Genomic DNA, 14,294 nt, shown 5'->3' on the forward strand with positions numbered 1-14,294 from the left:
CTACTAATTTGAGCTGGACCGAAGGTGCATCCCGACTGCCATAATCTGAGCTAATGACCCGAAAGTTCTAGCTAATTTCAAAGAATAAATTATGGTTACTTTAAGTCGTGTTTTATTCAATTAAACAAACGGTCTGGCTTCTCAGGAAACTTGGAGCGATCAACCTATCGCTTAGTCTGGGTTATAGAAAACAAAATGGGATAGGGCAGACTTAAGGGCAGAATGCCGTGGAAGCAGTCCCACAAATCGGGGCCCCTTTCCAAAGAAAAGCCATTGCACCCTCAAAAGGTCTCGTTAGGCTTAGCTCCGAGACCAAAAAAATCCCGGTCAGCGGGACTTCTATTTCTAAGCAGGAGACAAAGCCACGGTCACCTGAAGCGGCTCCCCTTGAGCTCAGAGAAAGGTCGCCTTTTAATCCCTTTACCCTCCGAAAGTCCCTTCTACCCTCCCGCCTCTTCTCTCAACGCCTCTTCCCCGCGTAGAGGAGGAGCCGCATTCTCGCGGCGATTGGTTAGGCCGGCTGCCAATCGGGCGGCCGAGGGGGCGTGGCCAAGGCGCGAGCCGGCTAGGCTCTAGCCAGAGCAGAAGCGGGCGTCCCAAATCAAAGCCTCGTTGTTGCCGGAGCCGCGACGTTTCCTTTTCCTCACCCTACGCAGTCAGGCAACGAGCGCAGACCTCGACTCCCAGCGCTGTCCGTCTTGGGCGCGCCATGGAGGAGGAGCGGGCCGGGGAGCAGATGAGGCCACTACTCACAACGGTAACAGAGCGAGGAGGCAGAGGCGGGGAAAGCGTTGGAGAGGCAGAAGGAGGGTTCCCGCTTTCCTCTCAGCCGGGGCTCTGAGGGAGCTTCTGTTCCCTTTTGTGGGGGCGGAGCCCGGCGTCTTTTCTTTCGCCCGGCAGCCGTGGCTGAGGAAGCGCCGCCACCGGCTGCTTCATGCCCGCGGTAATCCAGAGCTCGCCTTCTTGGTCCCGGTCTCCCTCTGTCACAGGTGTCAGTCCGGGAGGCGTGTGGGGAGGGCGACGGAAGACTTCGCCCTCCTCCTCCTCCTCCTCCTCCCGGGCAACAGTGCGTGTAGCCAGAGTCCCAAGTAACAGTATTGTTGTCGCCTCGTGTGACTTCAGGGCTGGTTAGGATAATCTGGGCAGCCATCCGTGTAATTCTAGAGTGTTAATTCTTCCCTTTCCTCTGGGCGAAATATTTCTCGTCAGCATCTTCTTATGCCCCAGTTGCTCGTTTCCTGTTTCTGTGTGTGCGTGACGGAGAAAGAGCCTTTTTTTTACAGCCTCCTGTTCGTTGCTTTTGTTTAGGCCGAGCTCTAGATAGAGTGAGGACAGGCCAGAGAGAGCTTGGTCTCTTTGTTCCCCACCCGTCACACACACACACACACATTCTCTCTCTCTCTCTCTCTCTCTCTCTCTCTCTCTCTCTCTCTCTCTCTCTCTCTCTCTCTCTCTCTCTCTCTCTCTCTCTCTCTCTCTCTCTCTCTCTCCCCCCCCCCCTCTCTCTCTCTCCTCTCTCCTCTCTCCTCTCTTCTCTCTCTCTCTTTCTCTCCCTCCCTCTCCTCAGCCTCTTCCATCCACACACGGCTCATTTCAGACCGTGGTGCACATGGAACAGTGTCAAGTAAGGTAAAGGAGGACAAGGAGAAGTCTGTAAGATCAAACCTGGTGTATGTTCTGGGCTGGAGTAAACTACGTGAATTTCTGGGGTCAGTTGCAATGTCTGCTTGTGAAGCTTTGCTACCCTCTTCTTTACCATTTAACTGTCTCTGGGACTGCAGACACATGGTTTTGCCAGGACCACTTCTTTTGTCCTCAGAGCTTGCTGTCATATGGAGCTCAAGGAAATGATGTGCTGTTTCTAGGCCCTTTTCATTGCCAGGGTTTATGGAGGTGGTCATCAAACGAATAATATAAGAGTGATTCACTTTACTTCCGTTTGAGACTGCAGTTGAAGTGAAGCAGACACATGTCTGTTCAGCAAAACTACTGGGTTTTTTCCCCACTTTGTTTTTGGGGAAGTGTGATTCTTTTTGGTGGTGGTGAGCTCAGTTTAGGTAAAGAGGTTTTTTTTTCCTTTTTCAGTTTCTGTCATTTATTTTAATGTTAATCATGAGTTCATTGCCAAGTTTCTTGAGGCTATAGTTTGGCAATTAATCTAATTTAATTGGGTAGTAAAAATGGGTACTAGGTAATGGAAAGCTTTCCTGACAGAATGATAAGCAAACAAATACTATACTGTAGAAGCTTTTTTTTTACTGTTACTTTTCCTACTCTGTAACTATATTAATAAACAATCTCAGTAACTTTAACCAAAATTACAAATTATTCATAATATAAGATAGTGGAAAAACATTTTGGATAATATCTCTGTGGCCCAGAAAATCAGTTTAAATAATATCCAGTCAGATCTTGCAGTTCTCTCTGATTTTGCTCTGGTACATTTGCATAGAATTTCTATATAAATGCATGAAATGTTGTTAATTCAGGCTATCAGAGCATATTATTTTGAACTGGAAACTATTGTTTTAGGTGTAAAATGTTTTGCATTCAAAACAGGCTTCACGGTTCATTTTGAATTTGCTCTGAATTCAAAATACACATTTTGAATTTAAACAATTTAAATTTAAAATGTATATCCTGGTTTCCTAAGGGTTCCCAGGCAAAGCTCATTTAAACCCCTCTTCTTAGCTATAAAGAGGTCTTCAGAAGTAGTGCAACAGAGATGGCTTCTGGATTCCATATATGGCTGAAAGTTTGAAATGAACAACTTCATAGTTGACTGAAATGCCTATTGGCAAGACTTTATTGTGAAATGGACCTTATATTCTTGTGATACTGGCCATACAGTAGTCAAACAGAGAAGGAACTTTTGGCCTGCCTTTGGGCCAGGTGCTCTCATTCCCCTCCCTAAAATGGTGTAATGTGTGAAAAGAAGGATTTAACATAAAGTTTTGAGGAAACTATATGTGATTCTTCTGGTACTCTACCATAGTTTCTCTTATGGAAGAAATCCATTAGTACTCACTTTGTAGAGTTTTAAGTATTACCGTATGTCCTTGGATTGCTTTGTATGTATGTATGATAATTCTAGAAACTCTTTGACTCTAAATATTACAAAGCTAAGTGTCTGAGGAGATTGTTTTCATTGTTGTATATTGAGAAGAGGGGAATAGAAGTTTAATCATATTATTTGTTCTTTTATGGTTTTGGCTATATGGAATCTGCTTATCCGTTTCCCACTACTTCAACTATTGTCTCATTGGGCTAGATATAATTTTTCACTGACACATTGTACTTAATTTTTTGATCAAAAGATAGTTGAACAATAATTGTGCAGCTTTTGAATTGAAGCTGACTGCTCCAGCCCATTTTTTTGTCTATAGCAAAGAGAGCACTAATTTATGCAAATTAAAATGCTTACATAATGAAATAGAAATATATATCTGTCTTGTGCAGCATTTATTTGTTTATTCAGTTCTATAGCTGCTGACAGCTATTTAACTGTCCAGTTCTCAATAGTTTAATAGAAAGCAGAATATTCATTTTTTTACTTCTTTTCTGCTTCCTAACTAATCCTTTCTGATCATTCACATATGATCATACTTACCTTAGTTCTCCCTCTCCCCCCATGCAAGCATCTGCCCTTCTGTGGAACCAGGATGTACAGTTGATTCTTACCGCCCTGTCATTCAAAAAGGCTTTTAAAATCATGTTGTTTTAATAAATCTTCTGATTACATGTGTTCATATATTATTTATTTCTAATATTATTTTAATTACTGATTAGTATGGTTTTTAATTTTGTAATATTTTGTTTATCAGATATATAATCTTCCAGAATCAGTCTGATTGGAATGTTATATAATTATAAATAAACATGGTGCTTTCCTCATAGCCTACAAATACTTTTAAAAGTTTGTAGATAATTCATAGTATTTTCTATAGAGGGTTTTTACATGAAATATGCAAATACCACCTGTTACAGTTCTTGTTTTCTTACTGTCTGAATATATTTTTACAGTTTCATATTTTTATTAAATTTTTACCTTTAGGAAGATAATTTAAATATAACCATAGGCTAAACCCTATAGATGACTCTCTTGTAATATATCTTGCCCAATGAATGTATATGCAAATATTAGTTTTTGTTTTGTTAATTATCCCAACACCAAGGTGAACATTTTAAAAGTGAAGAGTGGTTGGAAGTCAAACAAAAGCTGAAGGTGTGAAATTGATTAATCTTGTCAGTTTTCAGCCAGGTGTCCCAATACCATGGGGGCAAACATTCTAAAAGGTGAGGGAATTGGAATAATGAAAGTACATGTGATCTCCCTCTTAGCAACAGCCTCACTTAGCAACAGTTTCCAGTCCCAATTGTGATTGCTAAAAAAGGACTACCTGGTTCTAAACAGTGAAAATGAATGGTTTCTAGTTGATTGCTTAAAGAAGGGATCTCTTCCAAAAAGACTTGCCATGATAATATTTTATTGGTCATGACCACAATTACATTATGCTATGCCTTAACTGTGTTTTATGTCATCTTACTGATTATATATAATTACCTATAAATAGATAACACTATGGAAACAGTTTGAAGTTGTAATATGGGATTCATAAGGAGATAAATGGTATTATGTGCATTAATTTTTCCTTAGAATTTGTGACTGACTCTAGAACTGATGATTTCAAGGAGTCCACCTAAAAAAATAAATAGGAGTAGTTTTATATGACTGTTGTATTCTTTAGCTGTTTCTACTGCCTGACTCATAGTGCAGCCTCATAGTACTCCAGCCTTGGTACTATTTTTCTTCAAAAATCCACCCTTTAAGGTTGCATAATTGGAACACAAAAGCAAAAGCAAATTAAAATCATTTTTTTCTAGTAACCAATGTTAAGAAAAGTCCTGGAAGTATTCTTTGCTTATTTTAGTTTAAATGTATTATTTAAATAATACTGCATTATTGTTCATCCTTAACTTCAAATAATTTGTGAATTAATTAATTAAGTATTAATTGGAATCTCTTTTCTCATTTGGATACTGCGATAAGTCCATAAAAATAGATTTGGCATATCTTTCTATACATGCTATGTTCTACCATTATATTATCTGCCAAAATTTTGGAATTCACAATGCATGCTCCAACTCATTTTCTTAATTCATTTTTCTCTAAAATCAGTTTTTCACAAGGAATTCAGATTTAATTTGCTGATAAAATTTATTTACAAAATCCTTTAAAGCAGGGGTCTCCAGCCCCTGGGCTGTGGACATGCACTGGGTTGTGGCATTCCAGAAACCGTGCCACACAAACAAGTGAAATCCCATCTGCGGAATGCAGGCAGCACACAAAACCATGCCCTCTCTGGTCAATGGAAAAAACTCCACAGAACCAGTCCTTGGTGCCCAAAAGTTTGGGGGGCACTGCTTTAGAGAATATTCTGTGGAAAAAAGTTAAGAACCAAGTTGTTGCCAGCAAGAAATTAATAGCTAAGGAAAAATTTACAAAAACAAGCAAAGTGTGTGTTGTGGAGTCCCTGATGCCCTCTGAATTTGGCTCTTTGCAGGCATTTAATTATCAGACTAGGTAATATCAGTTCACACACACACCCAAAACTGGCATGGCAAGCTAACAGGGAGCCAAGACCATAGTGATTAGCACTGATGTTGTTACCTGATGATGTTACCTACTCGCTTATGAAACATCTGTAAACAACCAGTCAAACTCAGCATAAAGGACTCTCCAGTTCAATCCTGAGTTGCATATATTCTCTTCTCTTGAAACTGTCTTATGTGTAAACATTAACTATTTATGTTTACTGCAATATGCAACTGTGTTAGTGATAAATGGCTGTTCACAAGTGAACCCAAAATTTATGTTGTTAAGTGAGACATTTGTTAAGTGAGTTCTGCCCAATTTTATAACCCTTGTTGCCACATTTGTTAAGGGAATCCCTGCAATTGTTAAATTAGTGACATGGTTGTTAAGTGAATCTGGCTTCCCTATTGACTTTGATTAGATTAGATTAGTTTAGATAACCTTTAGTGTCATTTTTTCCTGTGGGCACAATGGCACACATTAAAAATGAAATTTAGTTATTTCTCCTCATAGTATACACATACATAACACACATTTAAAACATACTATATACAACATATGTATAGACCTACACCATTACATATAAGTAACATATACCGTATTTTTCGAACCATAAGACGCACCTGACCATAAGAAACACCCAGTTTTTAGAGCAGGAAAACAAGAAAAAAATATTCTGAACCAAATAGTACTGGTATACTAGGAAGGTAGGAGGGGAGAGAGAGAGAGAAGGAAGGAAGGAAGGAGGGAGGGAGGGAGGAAGGAAGAAAGAGAGAGATAGAGAGAAAGAAAGAAAGAAAGAGAAAGGAAGAAAGAAAGGAGAGAGGGAAGGAAGGAAGAAAGAAAGAAGGGAGGATGGAGGGAGCAAGGAAGAGAGAGAGAGAGAAAGAAGGAAGGGAGGGAGAAGGAAGGAATGAAGAAGGAAGGAAGGAAGAGGAAGGAAGGAAGAAGGGAGGGAGGGAGAAAGAAAAAGAAAAAGAAAGAAAGAAAGAGAAAGAAAGAAAGAAAAAGAAAGAAAGAAAAGGAAGGAAGGAAGGAAGGAAGGAAGGAAGGAAGGAAGGAAGGTACCGGTAGTTTCTTTTCCCTGAATAGGTTTTCTAAGATGCCGAAGCAATTTCAAACAATTAGCAGTATTATCTTGCAAATGGGAAATCACTTCCAATAAACTTCACAGAGAAACCTGCAGGGACAACTCCTCACGGCTTTGCTGGGGCAAGTCGCCTATGAGGTTTAGTTCAGCAAAAACTATTTCTTTAGCAGCGAGGTAAAAGAAAGAAAATGTGCGTGTGCAGGGAGGGGGAGGCAGTCAGAAGGCATGGCAGGCACGTCCGTATTTCCTCCCCTGCCGACCAATCACAGGGGTGGGGTGGAGAATTCCACGTCTTCATTCAATCACATCTCTCCAATGGAGCTGATGGACTGCGTTGACTGAACGGGAGACAAGTGTTTTTGCTTACTTTCGGACCATAAGATGCACCTCGTTTTTCCACCCACTTTTGGGAGGGGAAAAGTGCGTCTTATGGTCTGAAAAATACGGTAAATATTAGTCACTGACCATCTTGAATACATAATGGAAGGAGGAAGTTTTATTGTTCATAAGGTTAATACTGTATGGAACAAAACTGTGACTGAATCTGGATATTCTGCTTTGGATACTACGGAGCTTCCTCCCAGAAGGTAACAAGGAAAATAGGTCACGAAGAGGATGGAAGGGAGGGAACTGCCAATAATCTTTTCAGCCATCCTCACCACTCTCTGTACTGCTTTCCTGTCTGAAGCAGTGATGCTTCTAAACCAGACTGTGATGCTGTATGACAGGATGCTCTCAATCGTCCACCTGTAGAAAGTGGTCAGGACAGGGGAAGGAAGATGTGCTTTTCTCATGGGACACAGAAAATGCAGGTGCTGCTATGCCTGCTTCACCAGAGTCTCACTGTTGAGCGATCAAGCCAGCCTACTTAACTGCACAACCAGGAACTTGATGCTGGTAACCATCTTCACAGGTGAATCATTAATGCACAGAGAAGTGTGGCTGGGCCTACCTTTTCTGAAATTGACAATGATCTCTTTGGTTTTTCCGATATTTAAAACTAGGCTGTTTTCCTTACACCTGTTCACCAAATCCTCAACCTCCTTGAGGTAAGCACCATCATTGTTGTCATGAGTAAGGCTCACTGCTGTTGTATCATCTGCGAACTTCACAATGTGGTTGGTGGCAAACCTAGCACCACAGTCATGGGTCAACAGGGTGAACAGCAGCGGACTTAGGACTCAGCCCTGAGGAGAACCTGTGCTCAAGAAAATGGTACTAGAGATATTTGTTCCAGCTTGCAGATATTGGGGCCTGTTAGTAAGAAAATCAAGTATCTAGTTGCACAAAGGAGTGTTTAAGCCTAAAAGGCCCAATTTGTCTACTAGATGCTGGGGAATGATTGTGTTAAATGCCGAACTGAAGTCGACAAACAACAAACACACATGAGTACAGTATTTCTTTCCTCTTAAGTGCTTCAAGCTCAGATGGAGAACAGAAGAAATAGCATCCTCCGTATTGCGATTTGATCGGTAAGCAAACTGAAGCAGGTCAAATGCTGGTGGGAGGCTAGATACAATAATGTCCTTTATCAGCTTCTCAAATCATTTCATAATGATGGGTGTCAGTGCAACTGGATGGTAATCATTGAGGCCTGTAATTGTGGACTTTTTTGGCACTGGCAAAATATGATGGGACCACTGCCTGCTCCAATGAGAGATTGAAAATATCTGTGAGAACACAAGCCAACTCATCTGTGCATTCCCTAAGGACACATCCAGGGATAGTCAGAAGGTTGCAAAAGGGGCCTCACATGATCCCTAGGACACTGCAACCACCATAAATACGAGTCATTTGCCAAGCATCTGAATTTTGATCACCTGACCATGGAGATGCCGCAATGGTTGTAAGTATGAAAAATGGTCATAAGTAATTTTTCTCAGTGCCATTGTAATTTCAAATGAACCATTTTAAGTCAAGGACTGTCTGTACTGTGGTGCCAGCCTTTTGAGGCAGTCCATATAAGAAGTGCAAACCATAAGTAGTAACTGTATCTTTATTGTACGATTACAGTAACATAGCTTTGCACTCTGAAAACACTTCTCCCTACTTTTAACTTTGGTTTCCAGAAAACTAGGACTGATTCCTTCTGAAATGCTTCCCAAATAATTTGTTTTGTCTTTTTATGGGATGACAGTACCTTTTGTATGATGATTGTCTAGGCTGAGGCTGTTCCTCCTACTTCCCAAGATCATTCCATCATCATCATCATCAAAAAAAAAGTTGGAAGGGACCTTGGAGGTCATCTAGTCCAACCCGCTGCTCAGGCAGGAAACCCTATATCATTTCAGACAAATGGTTGTCCAGTCTCTGAAAAATTTCCAGTGTTGGAGCATTCACCGCTTCTGGAGGCAGGTTGTTCCACTGGTTAATTGTTCTAACTGTCAGGAAGTTTCTCCTTAGTGTTAGGTTGCTTCTCTCCTTGATTAGTTTCCATCCGTTGCTTCTTGTCCTGCCTTCAAGCGCTTTGGAGAATTGCTTGACTCCCTCTTTGTGGGAACCCCTGAGATATTGGAACACTGCTACCATGTCCCCCCTCGTCCTTCTCTTCATTAAACTAGACCACAAGTCGGCAACCCGTGGCTCCGGAGCCGCATGCTCCGCCTCCTGCAGCTCCCAGTCGCCCGGTGCGCATGCACCTGTCTGAATGGGCGGAGGTGCGCGTGCACCACTCCCAATGGGAGGAGGTGCGCATGCACCTCTCGGAACGGGCGGCGGCAGTACCTGTTTGGAGACCTGCTGCCGCCATTTGGAAAGCTGCCATGGCCCGTTTACAGAGCTACCGCCTTTGGTAGCTGTGCAAACGGGCCGCGGCAGCTTTCCAAACCAGTGGCAGCAGGTCTCCAAATGGGTTATCGGGCGGAGGTGCGCGCGCACCTCTCCAAAGGTTTGGAGAGCTGCGTGCGCACCTCTTGGAACGGGCGGCAGCAGTACCGGTTTGGAGACCTGCTGCCGGTTTAGAAAGCTGCTGCGGCCCATTTGCAGAGCTACCGAAGGCGGTAGCTCTGCAAATGGGCCGCGGCAGCTTTCCAGACCAGCGGCAGGTCTCCAAATGGGTGTTCGAGCGGAGGTGCGTGTGCACCTCTCCAAAGGTTTGGAGAGCTGCGCGCCCACCTCTCCGAACGAGCGGCAGTTTGGAGGTCCCGGGGGTGGCTCCGGCAGCGCCCGGGGTGAAGGCGGTGCCACAACCCAGCGCCCGTCACCAGGGAGACCCGTCACCGCCGGCGTACAGGTGCATCCACATAAAAAAAGTGGAATCGTGCGCGTGCATCCATGCATGCGCATGCACAAAAAACAACATTTTGCACATGCGCAAAATTGTTTTTGCGTATGCACGTGAGTGGATGCACGCGCGCGGCTCCCACTTTTTTTTATGTGTGATGGAACCGGTCCCCAGTGGCTCTTTTGCTTTTTCAGGTTGCTGACCCCTGAACTAGACATATCCAATTCCAGCAACCGTTTCTTATATGTTTTAGCTTCCAGTCCCCTAATAATCTTTGTTGCTCTTCTATGTACTCTTTCTAGAGTCTCGACATCTTTTTTACATTGTGGTGACCAAAACTGAATGAGTATTCCGAGTGTGGCCTTACCTAGGCATTGTAAAGTGATATTTACAATGACCTGAAGACATGATTGTTCCAACAAGCGGGCCTGGACTGACCATGGTTTTTAATTTGGTTTTTATTGTGTAAATTGTCCTGTATTTCTTATATTCATTGTTTAATTCTTTTTTAATTTTTGTATTTTATTTCTCTTAATTTTTATTGTTGTGAGCCACCGTGAGTCCTTAGGGAGAAGGGCAGCATATAAATTTAATAAATCCTAAATCCTAATCCTGATATTAACACTTCACCTGATCTTGATTCTATCCCTCTGTTCAGCACACACTGTGTTGGGGTTTTTTTGGCAGCTGCAGCACACTGCTGGCTCAAATTTAAGTGATTTAGGGACTTCAAGATCCCTGTCACCTTTACTACTACTGAACAAGGTACCTTCTATACTATATGTGTGCATTTGGTTTTTCTTGCCTAAATGTAGAACCTTAATTTTTTCACCATTGAATTTCATTTTGTTAGATAGGGCCCAGTGTTCAGATCTGTCAAGATCCTTCTGTATCTTTAACCTATCTTCTGGAGCGTTGGCTATTCCTGCCAGCTTGGCGTTGTTTGCAAATTTGATGAGTTCCCCATCTACCCCCTCATCCAAATCTTTTCTGGACCTAGAACAGGACAGTGGGGCACCCCACTACATACTTCCCTCCATGTAGATGCAGTTATATTGAAGACCACACACTGAGTGGGGCTGGTCAGCCAGCTATGAATCCATCTGGTGATGATGCTGTCTAACCCACATTTTTCTATCTTATCAAGTAGTAGGTTATGATCTACTTCAGGGCGTTTCAACCTTTTCACCCATTGTACCACTTTTAGGAAATGGCAACATCTGAGTACCACCAGTCACCTAGCAAGGTGTCAAAAACTTGGATGACCAAAAAAAGGGAAAAAAGTTATGAAGTACAGGTAGTCCTTGACTTACAACAGTTCGCTTAGTGACTCTTTGAAGTTACAATGGCACTGAAAAATGCCCCCACAAGCCAAAGCCGAGCAAAACACCTGCCTGCCTGCCCGCCCGCTGGCGCTCTTCCTCCTCTCCGAGGTTTTCATTGTTGTGAGCATTTCTGTTGAGGATTGGCAGTGGTGGTGGGGTGGGGTGTTTGGTTTTTATTCCCCTTGTCTGCTGGGTGGTTGCAGCAGGGTTTGGTCACTTCACAAGACCCTGGGACACTGTGACCATCATAAATATGAATCAGTTGCCAAGCATCTGAATGTAAATCATAAGACACTGGAGATGCTGCAACATTCCAGCTGATCAGTGCTTCTCAGCACTGAGGTCCAGTTGGAGCCTGGCGCTGATCCTGGTGCTTCTGCTATGCTCTGACAGCCCCAAAGAAGCACTGATCCTGGCGCTTCTGCTGGGCCCTGACAGCCCTGCATCTCCAGCCGTCTCTCGCTCAGGCTTGTGTGGTGCTGCCACCGATTCAGCTCATTCCCCTCCCCCACTGCCACTTTTCTAGGATGGTTGCGTACCACCTGCCAGGTGCCAATGTACCACAGGTGGTACCCGTACCACTGGTTGAAAAGCCCTGATCTACTTTATCAAATGCCTTACTGAAGTCCAAGTAAATTATATCCACAGCATTCCTTTGGTCCATTAATTTTGTTACTTGGTCAAATAATGCACTAAGATTTGTTTGCCATGATCTGTTTTTAACAAAACCATGTTGGCTTTTAGTAATGACTTTGTTTGCTTCTAGGTGTTTGCTGATTTTTGATTATCTTTTCCAGAATCTTCCCAGGTATTGAGGTCAGGCTGATAGGTCTGTAGTTTCCTGGATCTATTTTTTTTCCCTTTTTTGAAGATGGGAAATACATCAGCTCTTTTCCAGTCCTCTGGTAGTTCCCATTGCTCCAGGATCTTTGAAAAATATAGTTCAATGGTTCTGAGATCACATCTGCCAGTTCCTTGAGAACCTTGGGGTGTAATCCATCTGGTTCTAGTGATTTGAACTTGTCTAGGATGGACAGGTGGTCACTTACCATTTTCTTGCCTATTTTAACTTGTGTTTCTAATCTGTTTTTTATGGTACTGTTTTTGATAGGTTGGGCTGTTTATTCCCTTTGTGTAAAGACAGATGCAAAAAATGAGTTAAATAGTTCTGCTTTCTTCCTGTTGCTTGTTATCTTCTTGCCATTTTCCCCCACTAATGGACCAATCATTTCCTTAACCTTTTTTCTTGTTTTTTACATGTTGAAAGAAGCTTTTTTTTTTTTTTTTTTGCTATTTTTGACTTTGGTTGCAAGCCTTAGTTCATTTTGAGCCTTAGCTTTCCTCACTTCATCTTTGCAGGCATGGGCTATTTGCTGATATTCTGCCTTAGTTATGTGCCCCTCTTTCCACTTGTTATACTTGTCCTTTTTATCTTTCAATTTATCAGAGAGTTCTTTATACAGCCATGCTGGTTTCCTGTGAGAACTGTTATTTTTCTTCATTAAATAATTGCTGCTTCTTTAAGGAACTGCCACAGTACACTTACAAGTAAACCTCGATTTACAACCATTCATAGTTACAACAAAACTAAAAAAGTGACCTATGAACAGTTTTCACACCTATTACCTTTGCAGTCTGCCCATGTTCATGTGATCAAAATTTGGGCATTGGCCACTGGCATGTATTTATAATAGTTACACTCTGCCAGGGTCATGTGATCACCATTTATAATCTTCACAGCTAGCTTCTGGCAAGCAAGGTCAGTGGGGGGAGCCAGATTAGTTTAACAACTGCAATGATTTGCTTGTAATTTCAAATGGTCTTTAGATGAATGGTTGTAAGTTGAGGACTATTGTAGTGTAAATTGTAGTCTAGATAGTCTAGCTATAATAAGAACAAAAATTCCTCTAAGAAATAAGTTGTAGTTGACCTGATGAAGCTAAAAGTTTATGAAATATAGAATAATGCAAGGGAAATAGAGAAAAAAAATGTGTTTTTGAAAGTTTGAAGAGCTGACGAAAACAATTCTTAAGACTAACAGAACATTCTTCAAAGATAATAAAGATTTCAATAGTCCTTTTCTAAAAGAAAGCTTCCATATTACTTTTTTTATAACAGATTTATGTTCTGGGATCCAAATTAGATTCTATTGGGAACAATGCTCTGATGCCACATAAAACAAGCAAAAAAAGTTGTTACTATTACTTGGTAGTTCAAACATTTATTCTATCTCCTTTTTAAAATGCAAAACTGAGAAGCCAATCAGCTAAGATGTTTCAATTTACTATGTTTGAATATAAATTTCATAAGTATTTCTATCAGATGTCATGACCAGTGTGAATTTGTGTTTAATGTACTTTTAAAAAATGAATACAGTTGCAATGTCACTAGAGGGCACTGTCTCCATGTCTTGATTAGAATGTGCAATAATATGTACAGTAGAAGACAAATAGCAAATTAACTGATATACTAGTATCTAGAAATTCTACTGAATTCAGTGGGACTGGCTTCTGAATAGTCACAAGTGGCAAATAATTGTAAAAGGATTTTTTTTTTTTACATCACACAAGAATCAGAACATTTGAGTATATAAGTGGTTGTAGAAAGTACTGTATATGAATCACTTTTTAAATGTGAAAAATTGAAGTTTTCATTGTACTTGGCTAATAATTCAGAAGCAGTATTGCCTAATTATGACTTTAACTATTTGTATGTATGTGACCAGCAATGTATCATGGCCTAACAAACTACTTTTAGATAAGGATTCCTAATTGATTGTTTGTATAATTGGATAGAGGATTGCTTTTTAAGTTTTCAAACTAGGTCTTCTGAATGAAATGCTAGATTCTCTGATAATTTTGGCTGTAGTACTTTTGCTATGATTAAAATTATCTTATTGCTATTTGAGGATATCTACTTGCCTCACTAGGTTGATACCAGTAGAAAAGCACACTCCAGATCCTTGCCCTGAAATGTTTCCATCCAATGAGATTCAAGAAGCTTTAACTTTTGGGATATTCTTTCCCAGCAATCCAGCAGACCCGTATTCTTTTAGACTTC

At 41.4% G+C, this 14,294-nt stretch overlaps 1 protein-coding gene across 3 annotated transcripts in view; it reads left to right on the forward strand.

Annotated features, from left to right (window-relative positions):
- The first annotated feature begins 606 nt into the window (after positions 1 to 606).
- Positions 607 to 14,294, forward strand: part of SLC4A7 (solute carrier family 4 member 7) — a 115,657-nt gene continuing 101,969 nt past the window's right edge. For all 3 annotated transcript variants that reach the window (XM_083376115.1, XM_083376113.1, XM_083376114.1), the window contains exon 1: positions 607 to 757. In XM_083376115.1, the coding sequence (XP_083232241.1) occupies positions 710 to 757 (48 nt within the window). In that variant the 5' untranslated portion in view covers positions 607 to 709. The remainder of the gene's footprint in view (positions 758 to 14,294) is intronic.

Source organism: Vipera ursinii (assembly GCF_947247035.1).
Source record: "Vipera ursinii genome assembly, chromosome: Z".
In the NCBI taxonomy this organism is placed as follows: domain Eukaryota; kingdom Metazoa; phylum Chordata; class Lepidosauria; order Squamata; family Viperidae; genus Vipera; species Vipera ursinii.